The sequence below is a fragment of the Colletotrichum karsti genome, assembly GCF_011947395.1.
Source record: "Colletotrichum karsti strain CkLH20 chromosome Unknown Scaffold24, whole genome shotgun sequence".
NCBI classification, from domain to species: domain Eukaryota; kingdom Fungi; phylum Ascomycota; class Sordariomycetes; order Glomerellales; family Glomerellaceae; genus Colletotrichum; species Colletotrichum karsti.
This window is the reverse complement of record NW_024065924.1, coordinates 340507-355416: the sequence shown is the minus strand read 5'-3', so window position 1 is coordinate 355416 and position 14910 is coordinate 340507. Positions and strand designations below refer to the sequence as shown.

The window sequence follows — 14910 nt, the reverse complement described above, 5'->3', positions numbered from 1 at the left end:
CTTCACCAATCCAACAAATCACAAACTAAGCGATTTCATCACAAACAGCAAACCCCCTCCTACACAAGCGGGAGACACCACGCACAAACGCTTGTCTGTCACTGCACCAGGAAAAAAGAACACCTCACCAGAAAAGTCTCACGACCTGACGATACCTCAACCTCCTGCGCGCAAGGCACTTGCCTGGCCAGCTCACTCACGATCAATATGGCCGACTTCAGGTACCTCCCCTATCCTCTCCCAGAACCAACCCTCACGACGCTCATCACAACAACAACCAGATCCTCCTCATCGTCGACAACCCCTTCACCCACAATCACATCCCCTCCCTCGCCCTCCATCATCAATCTCCTCCCGATCCCATCCACCCTCCTCTCCGAACCCCCCTCCATCACAACAATCACCATCTTCCAACCATCCTCCCCTACTCCCACCGCCCCCCTTGCCCCGGCCCAACGTCCCACGGTCCACGGCGACATAACCCCGACATTCTACATCCTCGCCTTCGTCCCCGTCGTCGTCCTCCTCCTCGCCGCCTACGCAACCCACCGCTCCTCCTCCCGCGCCACGCCCGCCCCCGAGCCGAACGACATCGAGCTCCGCGACCGCGCCATGAAGAAGTACTGGTGGTTCGAGCCCGACTCCGTCACAGACCAGGTAAGCGAAGACTCGGACGAGTGGGCCAACACCTACAAGCGCTGGTTCCCCCGTCCGCCGACCCCCCTCTCCACCCTCTGGGACCCCAACTGCTGGCCCTGCGGCGACCGCCACCGCGTGAAAGGCGGCGTCCCGAAATGGGGCCGCAGGCACACCTTCGCCCAGCACAGGTGCTACGCCTCCGCCCTCGACCCGCGCCGCCGCGAGCACGCCCGCCGCTCCCGCGCCGTCCGCTTCCTCGAGGGCCTCGTCCGCGACGGCCGCCTCTCCGCCACGGACGCCGGCGAGGTCCTCCTCAGGGACGACCGCGTGGCGGTCGTCAGGCCCGCCGCGGAACCTCCCGGCCCGTTTTGGGGTTCAGGTGCTGACGTATCCCAGATGACAGACACAGGCACGGCAACCGCCACGGCCACCCCCTCCTCCTCGTCCGCCACGGCCGTCGAGCCCACCGCACCTTCCACGCCTCCCATGCGCCCCGCCAACACCGCCAGCCCGGGCTGGGACTCAGGCGGAATCCCCTCCTACTACGCCGACGGCCGCTCCCCGCAGATCAACTACGAGCTGACCTCATCCTCTTCCGAAGACGAGAACGTGAACGCAAACACTCCTGCTCCAGCGCGACCGGGCCTCAGCGCGAAGGCGGCCGGCAAGCAGCCCGCCAAGCCCTAGAACGGCAAGGCCAGCAGCAGCAGAAGCAGAAGCAGAGCCCAGGCCGCCGCGGCAGCCGATCGGATCGACGTTTCTCAGCTCCCCGCTGCGACGTCTCGGCACGCCCACCACACCGGCGCGGGCGAGGGTCCATCCCAGTCGTCGTCGTCGGCGGCGGAGGTCGAGCACCCGCGGGACGCATGTCCGGCGTGCGCCCCAGCGTCTGAGTGGCCGCGTCTCTGCGCCAGCTGCGGCCGTGTGGGATAAACAAAGACGGACGACAGAAGCCGAGGCGGGAGAAAAGGCAGATTGGTGCCCGAGTGTTTGGAAGCAAGATCGGCGGTCGAAACTACCTACCACAGACGGAAGGACGATGCGTCTGTTTACCTTCCTCCTCGGGAACGAGTGTCTCCGTCTTGGGACGAAAAGAGAAGATTTGGATGAAGAAAAAAGATCAGGATCAGGTAACCATATCCATCCCCCGTCCCCGTGCCCCTATCAAACCCAGATCCTTCTCTAACACGATCCTCGTTATAGTTCGTTCGCCCTTATTCCCGACATCTTGGATGAGAGAAGATGTGAGAGAGATCGTGCCGCGGCATATGGGAAGCTCTGGGAAGTGGTGAACTCTATGATGTGAAATGTTGGGATGCAGCACGTTAGGTAGTCGAGCATAAATGCGAGTTGCCGAGGTGGGCGGACCTATGAACTGTCAGCTCTTGTCTCGTAGAAAAGGGTCTACCCCGACAGACGTGCGTCGTTTCATGTCAATCACTTTGGCCAAAACAGACGAGAGGAGGGATGACCCTGAAAACCAAGACCGGAAGAGGAAAATGTGCGTGTAAACCAAGAAATTGGAATAGCCCGTCAGCCAGAGCGCTTCTCGACTGCGGGCCATCCTCTGAAACTCTTTGATTGCTCTTCCTTGATACCCTAATGCAATAGAGTGGCCGTCTAATAGTAGCCGGACAATAAGATCCCTTCCCGTAATAATCCCATAATTTTTTCTCACAAACCGCAGTTGTCGCAAACCGCATGCTTCCTTCCCAAGAACGCTGTTGTAAGAAGCGTCGTCCCAATACCCTTGTACAAAAGTGCTGGTGCTGTTCTCCCTGTTGAGAATCGAAGTAGGAAAGACCCTTGCTCCTTGCGAACGCGGACACGAGGTCTCGCGTCTCTTTGCCCCAATAGCCGCATCCCGTTCGAGCGTTTTACGGCTGCGAAAGAATGGACTGCTGCCCTTGTCGTAGGATACTGAATCGAAAAGTTGCCGCTGCTCGCTCGCTAATTGATAGTCCATGCATTCGACTCCGATAACGCCTGATCATTATGGTGGTCCGTACCCGCCCGTTCTTTGGTGAAAAAGGCTCGATAAAAAGAAGTGTCAAGACAGAAAGCCCCCGATGTGGCCGTCGGGGCCAGGTTGTGAAAGTGTAGAAGTCGTTGTATATAATACAAGCTGAAGTGAAAGCGGCTCGAATGTGCGGCGCCGGATGAGGTCGACTGAGCCCATCTATTCGGATATGTTCGCGAGTATGGTCGACAGAGGATGGTCAGACGACAAACCCATTGTCTGTTGGTGGAGTTTGTTGAGGACTGAGGCGTTCTTCCTCATGACCTGTTGCTGCTGGTATCGCCCCAGATCGGCGCGCCGAGGGGCTTGCTGACTCCGAAGCCGACGCCCACACCCACGCCCACGACGAGAAGGCCGATGGCGACCTTCATGATGATGCGGTTCTTCTTGCTCATCTTTGCCATGCAAGCGCACGAGTTTCGGTCCCGCTTGGCAGCCTTTGCCCTCGCCTTCCAGTCCTGCTTCCCCGGCCATATCGTGGGGCAGTCTGCTTTTGTGGTTGTGATGGTCTTCATGGCGTAAGGGTCGGACGAGGAAGTGCTAGTGATCATGGCTTCGATGTCGGTGTCAAAGGGGTTCTCGTTGCGGTAGGATCGTGGGGTGGACAGGTTGCTGTCGCGGTGGAGGTCGAGGCTTTTCTCGGGGGTCGTCGTGGGAACGGGTGTCAAGTTCGCGGAGGAGATGCCCTCGGTGGTGGTGGTGAAGGCAGCCTTCTCAGGGAAGGCGATGCCGGCGGCGGTCGCCTTTTCTTGGGTGGTAGCCATTGCTGCGATTCGCGGCTCTCGAGGCTAGTTGTCTAACGATACGGTGCGATTTCTGGTGATGTCTTGTTGTTGTAGGTCTTGAGCAGAGAGATCCAAGCACCAAAAGATGTCTGTCCCGGTTGCTGAAGAAGAGGAGACGACAAGACGATTGCCAAGAAAAAGTGCTGGGCGGACTGTGAGGCGGGTTAGTCAGGGCGTTGGGCATGGCGAGGTTAAAGTATGAATCAGCCGCGAAGGTTGCACAGCAGGAGGGTGAGGGTGACAAGGAGGTTTGGGGGAGGCGGGCAATGCAAATGCAGGGCAGGAATTGAGATCAACGCGGACCCAATTAGGGGAGAGAATTGGGGTGGCATACAGAAGACACAGCAGGTACTCACTCTCACGGAACCTTGAAAAGAGGAACGGAAGGTGGCAGGAGAGGTCGATGGTCAAGCAGCGCAAGTCCAGCGGCGATGATGGCCTGATGTCAACCCACGCAGAATGGTCCCAGCCAGCAGGTGAGATGACGGGAGCAGGCGGGCGGCTGTGAGGTATGAACGGCTCAGGGTCGAAAGAGCGAAGCCAAGCCGAATTGTCTTTCCACTGGCAGACGATTTCGAACGGGTCTGGTGATGTCAACCGGAGGCTGGTTGGCACGTTGCAAGGGAGAATGCGAGACAGGCACGCTCAAGGCAGAATAAAGGGAGGAGTATGTCGAGTCTGTCCAAGAGCGGAAGAAGGCAGATCTATCGAAGCAGGTCGAGGATGATATGTATGAGGGGGAAGAGCTGCCCTGAAGTCGAGAAAATAAAGCTCGACCCAACTGGTGGTTGATGTGTGAGGGAAGGTGTGGTGTGTGGTGTGTGGTGGATGGGCGATTTCAAACTTGGGAGGCGAGTTGAAACCAAAACCAACTGCAAACCGTTCAGCAGGGCCTTTTTGGGACGGGACGACCTTCAACTTGGCGGGATGCGAAGAGACGACACGACGAGAAAGGGAAAGAGAGGGCGAGAGCGAAGCGTGCACGGGGGAGGTGTCACGATGGTTTTATTGGGGATTGGACAGGACAGGACAAGGACTGGGAAGAGGAGCGGTGCAGCGATGGATATGGGTTGTTAGAGACACTACGAGTACGGGATAGAGCGACGAGCTACGCTGGAAACATGGGCTAGAGGCAAGGCAGAGGCGTGGAACAATTACCAGATTGTGAGGGCCATTGAGTGACAGAACATGGGATGGGCAGCGCCAGAAAGTGAGAGAGAGAGAGACAGAGAGAGATTGTGGATGTGCATCCCTGAGTACGTACCTCCACTCCCAGCAACTTCAACTTCACAAGGGTGCCTGTTTAACGAGGTACGTACCGCCGAACCCAGACCCAGACCGGGGCCAGCGAGGGGAGTGGCAGCTGGGGGCTTGCTGGGGGCGTGGTCAATGGGTCTGGGTCTCATTGAATGGAGCCAAGATTGCGCCTGCAGGGGATTCGTGGGGTCTTGCTATCCCGTGGAAATCTCATGTCTGACATGTCCTGCCAGCTGTCGCCACTTCTCGCTGCTGCTCTCCACAGCATTTCAGCCAGACGAGGATTCAGTCAGTCTCGCTCGTCTCTGGCGGTAAAATAACACCACCAAAAAAACAGTTTTCGATTGATATTTTCCAGGGCCCTTGTTGGAGCTTGGACTCTGGCCGACAGTCAGAGCGGCGGCGAATACGTCAATACGCGCACTGATGGTCAGATTTTGTTAGAGAAAAATAAAATTGTTGAATTGCATCCCGTACGTGTATTCATCCTTTCCCCCAAAATCCAATTACCTAAGGTTTTGTTTCTTACCTAATCTCACAAAACCTTCACCGAACCTCTGAAGTCTGCATCTCCCGTAAATCGGATTCGATACGTACCCCGTGGATCCTTTTTCAAAAATGGTTCGAGGAAAATGGAGCTTTCCTTCCAGCTGGCCTGGGGTCGCACTTCCTATTGACCCATTGACGCTTGTTGACGATTGATCTTCGCTCACTGTCACCTCTTTCTCGAACATGTCTCCTTCCAAGTGTTACCTCAGCGGCGCGACGACCAGTCCAGACCACGCCTACTACACCAAGTCTTGTGAGTTGCTGCAAACAGAAGGCAGAAGCAAAGATCGAGACAGGAGGAAGCGAGCAGCCCTTCACCCACGCGAACACCACCGCGACCACCACCACCACCACCACACCAACACCGAGGTTGAAAGAACGAAGTAGCCAATTGAGCGATTGACATGCCTGACCAGTCCCGACGTGTCGTCGCGTCCGTGTGCCCTCTCTGTCTCTCTCTCCCGTCTCTCTCTGTCTTCTGCGCTCCACGCTGCGGCGCAGGCCACCCGACCAAGACGACATCGGCAGACAAGCCCGGCCAGGCCAGGCCCCGGCCATGCGCCCGAAAGGCCAAAAGAGGTTAGATGCGAGGTATCTTGCGCTGTTTGCTTGCGGGGAAGTGACCTAGCATCTGAAAGAGCTGGACGACGACGATGGCGATGGGTGGAGGGTCGAACGGTGAGCGCCTCCAAGGCAACGAGCTAATCAGTCTAGTACTCGAGCATATTGAGTTAGACGACGATGACTACATGTCAAAAGTCAAACCATCCACCCGGTCAACAGGTCCAAAGTCAAGCCGCGACCGACTACTGAAGTATCGCGACGGCAGCCAGCTGAAGGGGAGCATAGCGTCTGCGTCTAGCCCGTGATAGCTTATCAGCCACGCGTCGATGCCGGACTATATTCGTAGCGTAGCAGTTGACAACCAGATCTCATCACAGGCGGCATCTACTAGAGACCACATCTCGCACTTGCCCTCTCGCTTCCAGCTTCTGCTTCTCCCTCATCATTTGGAACTGGCAGCTGCACCTGCATCCATCTACCTAGGTAGTGTGGTAGTGTATCTGCACCTGCACTTGGGAAGAAGGTTGCAGTAGCGCTTGCCGTGGACTGGTTCGCGCTATCCGGAGGAAGGTTGGAAGGAACCACTCACCACCCACCACCACCACCCACCACCAACCAGAACCACCCCTGCTCCTGCCCCTACCCAAATCTGCATTACCGTTTATGGCAAGGCTTCCTTTTATGAAAGCCACTAGCGGGACCTTCCATGCAAATCTCGCCGAGTCTCATTGGCTGATCTGCACCGTCTCGTTGGTGTCGTGCGGGTGGCGGGTCCACTTATGCCTTTCACAGTTAGTGCCAGCCGCACAAACACAAGACTCCCCTGCTCTCGACTCGTCCTCCTTTTTCCCAAATTCCACTCCCCAATTTTGGTGCCATTTTTGCGTTTGGCTGCTTTCCCCTCTCTCAGTCTGACTCTCTCACTCAGCTCCAGAGTCTCCTTCACATGAATCGTCGTCATTCTCACCATCTGGCAGCTGGCTGACTACACAGCAACTTACCCCTCCATCTGAGCGCTAGAGCTGTATGTTCGGGCCCTTCAGCGAGGCACTGCTAGGCTGGCGCAAGGCGCTGGAAACCGAAAACACACAGACTCAAACATTTGAGTCCAGCCACTGCCGCCGCTTACCTGCCAAAATGGCCCGTCAAAAAGTTTGCGGCGAAGCCACAGAGAAGACGTGAAAGGCTGCGTACGCAACGGACAAGACATTCTTGGGACCACCAAGACAACTCAATCAAGACACCGAGGTCGCACGATGGCTACAGTTACGGACATTGGACACGAGAAAAACTTTCCTGCTCCAAGCCACATTCAGCGACGAAAGAAGGGTCCAATCCAAGATGCGATGCGATCAAAATACGATATGAGGCGAGGCGAGGCGATAAACTCACCGTTCCCGTTCTCGTTTTCGCCCCTGTTCTCCTACCAACACAGCACGATCCGCAACTAGGCTGGGGCGTTGTGCCCGTCTTTCTTCCCCAAGAAAATCCATTCCAATCGACGCCATCCCGCTTTGGACCATACCGAGAACGACGACGAGATGGGGACATACGGACGACAGTTGGTCCCCTCCCTCGGTCGACATCATTTTCATGCATCACCATCTGCCATCTGGTCTGCGGCATGATGGCATTCGGTCAAGTGCCTTGAAACTTGAAAGTTGCGAGTTCAAGGGACCGTTTCTCATGCTCATTCACTCACCTGCAGAGTGCCTACACCACCCTATCCCCGTGCTGCTCATCTGTGGCCCAGTGGGTGCGAAAAAGAGGACCATCCCGGCTACCTCTCGCCTCTGCCCTGGTTTAAGGGACGCGATAATCATAGCAGCAAGTCAGGATGCGCATTCCGTCCCACGGCGTTGGGAGTTCCATCCTGCTTCTGATTCCTGCAGGTGGCCCATTCTTCAACTCAAGCGCCATTCGCTGAAATGCACGCTCGCTTCCTAATTGGGCCTTTTGGGCCAACCGGCCGAGTCGACCATCCGGCTTTCTTTTACGCTGTCTCTATTGGCCTTGTCTAGGACTCTCGGTTGCCTCTTCCTGCTCATTTCTGAGGTCGGCAGATACGCATCGATCATCCTCTCACTCGCTGAGTCTCACGCAGTCTCACTTTCACTGAGTCCCAAACTTGCAAAAACGGAGCGATAGACGCGGCAAAACTCCCACGGCTGTCGGTTCTACATCTACGTCTCCTGACGGCCAACAGTCATGGTTCATGGGTGCTGCATCTTCACTTCACATCGGCTCTCCCCACGGCATATCGCCCCAAATTGAAATCATGAGCGACAATGCAGCCAATGCATCCCCCAGCTTCTCGCTGCCGCCGCGTCTGCTCTGCTATTTTCCCCCTGTCGCTTGTTATAGAGGACCCGTTTTCGCTTTCACCCGTTTTTATCCTCTCCCCGCTCTCTCGTTGAGCTCAAATCCCCTGCTCACTGTTCTGGTGCAGTTCACCATGTCATGACTCCGTCGCATTGACTTGAGAATATCCATCATATTCGCGAAACAACCCTGGATTTTACGTCTTCATGTCTCTGGATGAAGCAGACCGGACCCAGTCAGCCCAGTGTTCAGTTCGCGGCCCCCAGTCGCTCCCTGGTCGCCTGTCTCGCTTGACGACTGACGACTCCTTCTCCCTGCGTCAGGACGCACCGCTTTTTTCTTTTCTTTTTGCAGTGCGGTGACGGCACCGCAGAGACAAGAGGCAGAGGGAGGGACACAGCGCAGAATCAGAATTGAGATGGCGGATGACACCGTTTGACGCAGCGCAGCGCAGTGCCGCTGTCAACGTCGCATCTAAACATTTTTCGACAGTTCTAAAATTGAACTGATCGAGAATGATACCGAAAACCACAGCCCGTGTTTCGTTCTCGCTCTCGGAACCTCCACCCGCCTGCGTCTGCCATCTGCGCACATCAAGGCTGACTTCCTCGTTCCTCCACCCGCGTATTCTCAACCCCTTGATGAAGAGCCGGGCGGTGCTGGAAGTAAGCCTCCACATTGCGATGCCCGACGGGTTCATCATCATAAACGCCTACCCAGTGGCTTGTTTATCTTGGCATCATACTCATCCCGTAAGACATCATATCTGCCGTCATCGCGGATACGCGCATTCGCACCGGGCAGGTTTTTGGTTCTCAAAAATTCTCCGCTGGCGAGAAAACTTCGTATCGTCGCGTTCATCCACCCCCTTTCAGGGCAGATAGACCGCCAAGATCAAGCTAGGGACTCTTCCGTGCCAAGGCGCAATCAACTCGCAAAGCTTGTCTGTCGTGGCCTCTCTGCCCATCTCCGACTGGCCTGATCGAGTCTCGAGGTGGTTCTCTGGTGGCCCTTCGGTCCTTGTTCACTCGTGTGTTCAGATCGCGTGTGCGGTCAGTCAATCCTCATTGCAGAAGGATATGCCCGAGATGCCTGCGTATCGATGCAACCTCGACGAGCAACAATTGGCCGAGACGGCTCGACAAGGACGCTGTCCACCTGCGCCGGCCGGTCGCAAAGGGAGGGGGCGTCGGCGCCATCTGCCCGGCTTTCCCACCGTCGGCCGTCCACCACCAGGTGTCAGTCAGTCACGTCTCTGAGCTGCACTCCGACAAAGGGCCCTTGACCACGGTTGACATTTGCCCCGGAGACACGTCTCGTCGTCGCCGATAATCCAGAACTGGACACTAATGCAAGGCACTTCCAACCACAGTCCACTCAGGTCACACCCTCACAACGATGGGTGACCCTTCAAGCTCGAACTGCCAATCCGTCGCAGAAGCCAAGCCAGAAATCCCTAGGTGGCCAGGTTCGATGGGAGGTGGGCGAACTTGTCGTCCACGTTTCTTCGTCGCCTCAACCGCCTGCTGAGCGGTCAGTCCCGCCCCCTTTTGGCCCCCTCGGGAGGTAAAAGCCAAGTCGGCTTGACCAGAGGCGGGCACAAGTCCAAGAGATACGGCTGCATCTCTCGTCTCTTGGGATGCGCTTTTCCGGGCCTTGGCTCTCGCGTCCAACACACCACATCCTATTTCTTCCGGTATTTCACACCCTCTCTTTGTCTGATTTCCTGCAACAGCCATTCTTCGACAGGGCTTCTATGCAGATGGTAAGGGAAGTGGGAGGCCAATACCAACGGGCTGGTTATCGCGATCCTCAGAGTAGGTCTCGCCACCTTATTCGCTTCCACCGAGGTTGCCAAACAATCTTTGGTGCATGATCTACCCCATTTCCACCTGTAAAACAGTCAATCTTCAGCTCGCGGAGATCACGACACACTCGTGACTGGGCTCTAAGCGAGCAGCAAACAGCAAGCGGATCATTTTCTCTGTGCCGCTCAGCGACCGACTCGCGCAGTGCATCAGTCGCCTGTAGCGCCGCGGGGAAGCCTGTGTCATTCACCCAACGAGCTGCGTTCCGCCCCGCCGCCTATTGTCCAGCGCCGCTAGCCCACCTGTCGTCTGATCCAAGTCTCATCGAGTCTCGACGAGTCCTGCACGAAATGGTTCCAACAGGACCAAGAACAAAACCAGGTCAAGCTTCGTTCTGACATCATGGGAACGGGTTCTTGTCTCGTCTAATAAACCTCGTGCGCGTTATACACTAACTGAATGCTGCTAGTAACAGCAGGTTAGGGTAGTTCACCGACAAGCCTGGCACGCAAGCAAAAGCACCCCCGCGGCGGGAACGCCAGGAATGGTTTCCAAGGCAGTGAGACAGCAACAGCGGCCGGGTCCAGGTCGTTCTGAGAACGGGCAGAGGCTAGAAAGAGAACCCGACCATCTGCCAAGAGGCGCGGTTGTGGCTTTTTTGCGCCGGTCGAGGTGCCATTCGTTAGCCTCGGGACCTGTTGGACGAGCTAAGAATCGCGCACCAACGACCAACGAGATTTTTATTCTCTCTCGTTCTTTCTACTATGGCAAGAGTCAGTTAGAGTGCAGAAACTCAACGCCGCCGTCTGGAGCAGGCCATGAGAAAAGAGCCTTTTGAGCGTTGTAACCTCTCCAAACGACTCTAAACGGAGTCTAGCCCCGCGAATAGACGACGGGAAGAACTCCACGCAAGCACCGCCAGACTGGGATCTTATCTGTTCCACGCCGAATCTTCGAGCGGCGCCCATCTGCTTTCTGTTCTTTCCCCCGGAACCGCATCTTCTGCTGGCGATCAGATGGCAGCTTCGGGGCATGAGACTGCTCTACGCGATACTCACTCGCTGGTTTCGTTGGAGTCTTGACTGACAGTTGACGCCTGTCACGCGCAGGTTTCAACGCGGACAGGAAATCCCCCCACCCCCACCTGCCGGTCGTCCACCTCCACCCCCTCCCTCTATCTCTCCCCCCTAAGTCGAGATCTGGATTCGAGATTTCGTCTTGCGGTGGGTAGCAACGTAGCTTATTGCTAGTCCGCTGCGGGATTTCGGAAAGGGGACGTGATTCCGCCGCGTCTTGTCTTCCCAGGTCTACGGTTAAGATATCATCTGAAGCGCGGATCACGAATCGCTGCTACGTCGCATTTCTGCGGCCAGCGTCCGCACTTGGGACGAATGGGAGCGGGAGTAAAGAGTGATGGTGATAATGAAGAGTGTGTTATCGTTCGTGGGATCGAATGAACCCTGCCCGCGCGTCCTGCATATCGCATATCGCATATCGGACACGTTCCGGGCCTGCTTTTGGTTTGTGAAACCTGTGCCATCAACTTGCACCGGCGGCTTCCACGTCTCGTTGATGGCCTTGGATTACTATCGCTATCGCCATTATCGCGCGAGCACGTTTTATCTTTGGCGATGCGGCCATGCGCATGGTGGATGGGGCTTGGGAGATGCTTGTTTGGGGGTTTGGACGAGTCAGGCGGGGCCGGCCGGAGGTTTTCCCCCCCTTCCTTGGCCTTTCTTTTCGTGTCGTGCTGGAGGCAGTTAGTGGATGCGACGTTTCGATGGAGTTGTTTGCGATTTGTGATGCGGTGGCAGTTTGCGTGGAAGAGTTTCTGGTCGCTGATACTTGGACGCGTGGAGAGGTGCGTATGGCTGTTCGTGGACTGAGTTTGGGGTTGATGGAGCTCAAGTCTGCTCGGCGACGGAAGATATCGTGGATGATGGCTGACAGCCAGTCTGTCAGTGGTATGGCCATCGAGATGACAGCGTCGCGAGGTTCGACTTGAGATTCGAGACCGTCGTCGTCAGTCTATGTGGTCAAGGGCACTACACAGGCTAACACACCAGCTTGCTTGATTGGGCCGACGTCCAAGTTGGCAGTCGAGTCCCTGCAAGAAGTAGCAGATGATCTCACAATTTTGGGTTTTCATTGTAGAAAGGGACGGACTCGGTAGATGCGTGTGACGTACCTAAGTCCGGCGAACTTGAGATGGCTTGCCATCAAGACAGTCCCCTCTCCCAGGAGAACTGCCGTGACGCTGCGTATACATGTCCCAACCAGGACGTTGAGCTGCAGCCTTCGAGGTTTGCGATACCAAAACTTCAGATGGCTTGCCATCGATCCAGCCCCATCTGTTCTTCTCTCTCCCAGAAGCACCGCCGTGATGACACTGCGTACTCCTTTTTCGAACCAGGAGGTTGGGCTGCAGCATTCGAGGTTTACGATACCAGCTGCTGCTTTTAGTCTTTCTGTGTGTGTTTTTTTCTCCTCTCGATGCAAATGTGAAGAGCTCGGGCTCGGTGATGAGTTACTGAGAATTGCGGACGCGTGTCTCGAAGTGTTGCAGACACTTCGACTGCGGGCTGGTTTCGAAGACATGAATAACACAGCCTGGTGTCGAGATGACCTCGCGCCCGGAGAGATCTCAAGTACCCGGGCATCTGCGTTTCTAGGAATTGAATGGGGTGATTGGTGACGTGACAGATGAAGTGAGTGTCCAGAGTTGTGAATGAGAAACTTTCTCTCATGGCCATCAACGCCCAGACACCGCACTTCTGATAAACACGCCACGCCGACGAAGCCCACGCAGGAACCTATCTACCACACTATCTGATTCCCATCCGTTTCTCGCCTCGACGAGTCGTAGGTGGGCTTGAAAAGGAGGCCGTCTGACTGCACGAGTCCCTCGAAGCGCGCCGGCCAAAGTCCATGAGAACCGGGAATCTTCTAGAAAAGGGGTCAGTCGAAAAGAGGCAGGAAGTTCTTGGAGGTATGAGACTGGTCGGGGGCACGACTCGAGAGCTGTTTTCCGTTGTTGTATGCGTGCTGCGTCCCTGGGGAGTTGTCGTCCCGTTGCCTTTATTAAGGGGGTCTGGATGTTAGACGATACGCTGCTACCTGAGCTATATCCCACATTGCATTTTGAGATAGACTCATTGTAGCTTTGGAAGGTAACGAGAGACAACAAGATGGAAGGAAGATTGTCTCCATTCGTGAGTGTCTTCGCCTGTATCGTGATCCCTAATATAGCAGTCAGCGTCATGGTCGCGCATGGCATCCGACAAGAGCTGTTTGCCGGCTGGTCGTGTGAGCATCTTGGGCTGGGTACGGTAGGTAGTTGCGGTGAAGGAGAAAGGACCGCAGAAAGGAAGAGACGATTCTTGTTGGGCTGTGAGTTGGAGGTGAGATAGCTCCTGGCCCGCCGGCAGTATGCATATTTCACGGATGAGTAGATATTTTGGATTGTGTGTCTTGTGGCTGGCTATTGTCCAGGGAGACTGTTTCATTGAGATCTGGCATGGAGTCAGTGTCTGCATTACTTCATAGGAATCGCGAGCACAGAATCGGGTACGCTGCTTGGGCTCCTTTAGAGAAGCGGCAACAGTTAAATCACGTTGTCTAGAGAAGCGGGCGTGTGACGTTGAGATCTGAGACTGGGGTCCTGAGCAAGCTTGTCATGGAGAGAAAGCCGGTGACTTCCATGGCTGCGGGAAACACTCTGTGCCTGTTACTGTCCTGTGTGCTTGTCATTATTTCCCATGATGAGTTCTTGCGCGGAACAAACCTCACGTGAGGGTGCGGTCTGGGCTGGATAACACCGACATTGACAATCTTTTGAAGAGCCTGCACGACATCGAAATCGACGAGCCAACTAGCTTGAAAGATGAACTTAATACGATCCCAGGGCCCACGAGTCCATCGCCTCGGGGTGAGTCTTTGATAGGGATGACCCGCAGTCCATCGGGACTCAGGAAGGCCTCTAGACCTTCGTGATGACGAACTAAGGAACAACTGGTTCGTATACGAGGCTGCTTGTTACCGACTTCCTGTGATATCTTGACGCGACGTCGCGAGTGAAGCTCGAACAAGCAGGTATAAACGACGACGCGGCTAGAATTCCATGTCCTTGTTGATCTATTCCGATTTCTGGTGGGCATTGCCCCTCAGTAACACCAACTTGTCGTCTTGAGCAAAAGAGGATAGGTTCCTTCACGCTCCGATTCTCCTCTGAGTAGTCTGGGGTAGAAAGTTCGTTGCCGATATTCATGCGTCTCCAACAATAAAAGCCAGACATACGGTCAGGAAAGCAGCCATGGCTGTGGCTTTCTCCTTCTTCCGCCATCGCCATGTCCTCGCAGCAGTTGAGAAGGAGACACCATGGCTAGGGACGGAAGGCAGCCAGGCTCCCATCGACTTCCCAAGGACGGTCAACCGCGGAAAGCGTCTTAAATATCCAAACTGGCAGTCTCGGGGCTGTGACTTCCTCCTCGATACTCCTTGGTAATTGGGGACCAGACCGGCAATCTGCAAAGACCCCTTCTCGTCCCCCAGCTCCCCGACTTCATCTCCCCGGAACAAGCATCATATTCTCAATTTTGGATCCCTTCAATTCGCCCATATCATCTTGCTTCTCGTATCTCTTACATCAATCGTCAGTACAGACTCCAGCATCGTCCGAACAAGCACCGTCACACGTCTATCAATATGGTCGCCATCGCTCTCGTTGCGTTCTCCCTCCTGGCTCTCGGGACGGCTTTGGAGACACGAATTTGCAGCGGCCCTCGTGGTAATTACCCGTGCTTTGGCTCGATACCTTACAAGGAATTCAAACAGTCTCACCTCACCCGCGGCGGTGCGACAGACAACAAATCCGACGTCGAGTGCCTCTATGTAAGTCCGGGGGGGGGGGGGGGGGGGGGGGGGGGGGGGCGGCGGGGGGGGCCGGCGGGCGGCGCGGGACACGGGG

General features: G+C 55.8%; 3 protein-coding genes across 3 annotated transcripts in view; 2 read left to right on the top strand and 1 right to left on the bottom strand.

Annotated features, from left to right (window-relative positions):
• Positions 1 to 207: 207 nt before the first annotated feature.
• CkaCkLH20_07588 (uncharacterized protein) lies at positions 208 to 1326 on the top strand (the record flags this gene model as incomplete). The annotated part of the gene is made up of 1 exon (XM_038890305.1): positions 208 to 1326. One exon carries the CDS (start codon positions 208 to 210, stop codon positions 1324 to 1326), a length of 1119 nt encoding a protein of 372 aa, XP_038744355.1.
• Positions 1327 to 2916: 1590 nt separating this feature from the next.
• Positions 2917 to 3423, bottom strand: CkaCkLH20_07587 (uncharacterized protein; the record flags this gene model as incomplete). Its single annotated transcript, XM_038890304.1, has 1 exon — positions 2917 to 3423. The coding sequence occupies one exon, from the start codon at positions 3421 to 3423 to the stop codon at positions 2917 to 2919; it is 507 nt and encodes a 168-aa protein (XP_038744354.1).
• Positions 3424 to 14648: 11225 nt separating this feature from the next.
• Positions 14649 to 14910, top strand: part of CkaCkLH20_07586 (apc13 domain protein) — a gene marked incomplete at both ends in the record, with an annotated part of 1439 nt that continues 1177 nt past the window's right edge. The window contains one exon of the mRNA XM_038890303.1: positions 14649 to 14834. Coding sequence (XP_038744353.1) covers positions 14649 to 14834 — 186 coding nt within the window. The remainder of the gene's footprint in view (positions 14835 to 14910) is intronic.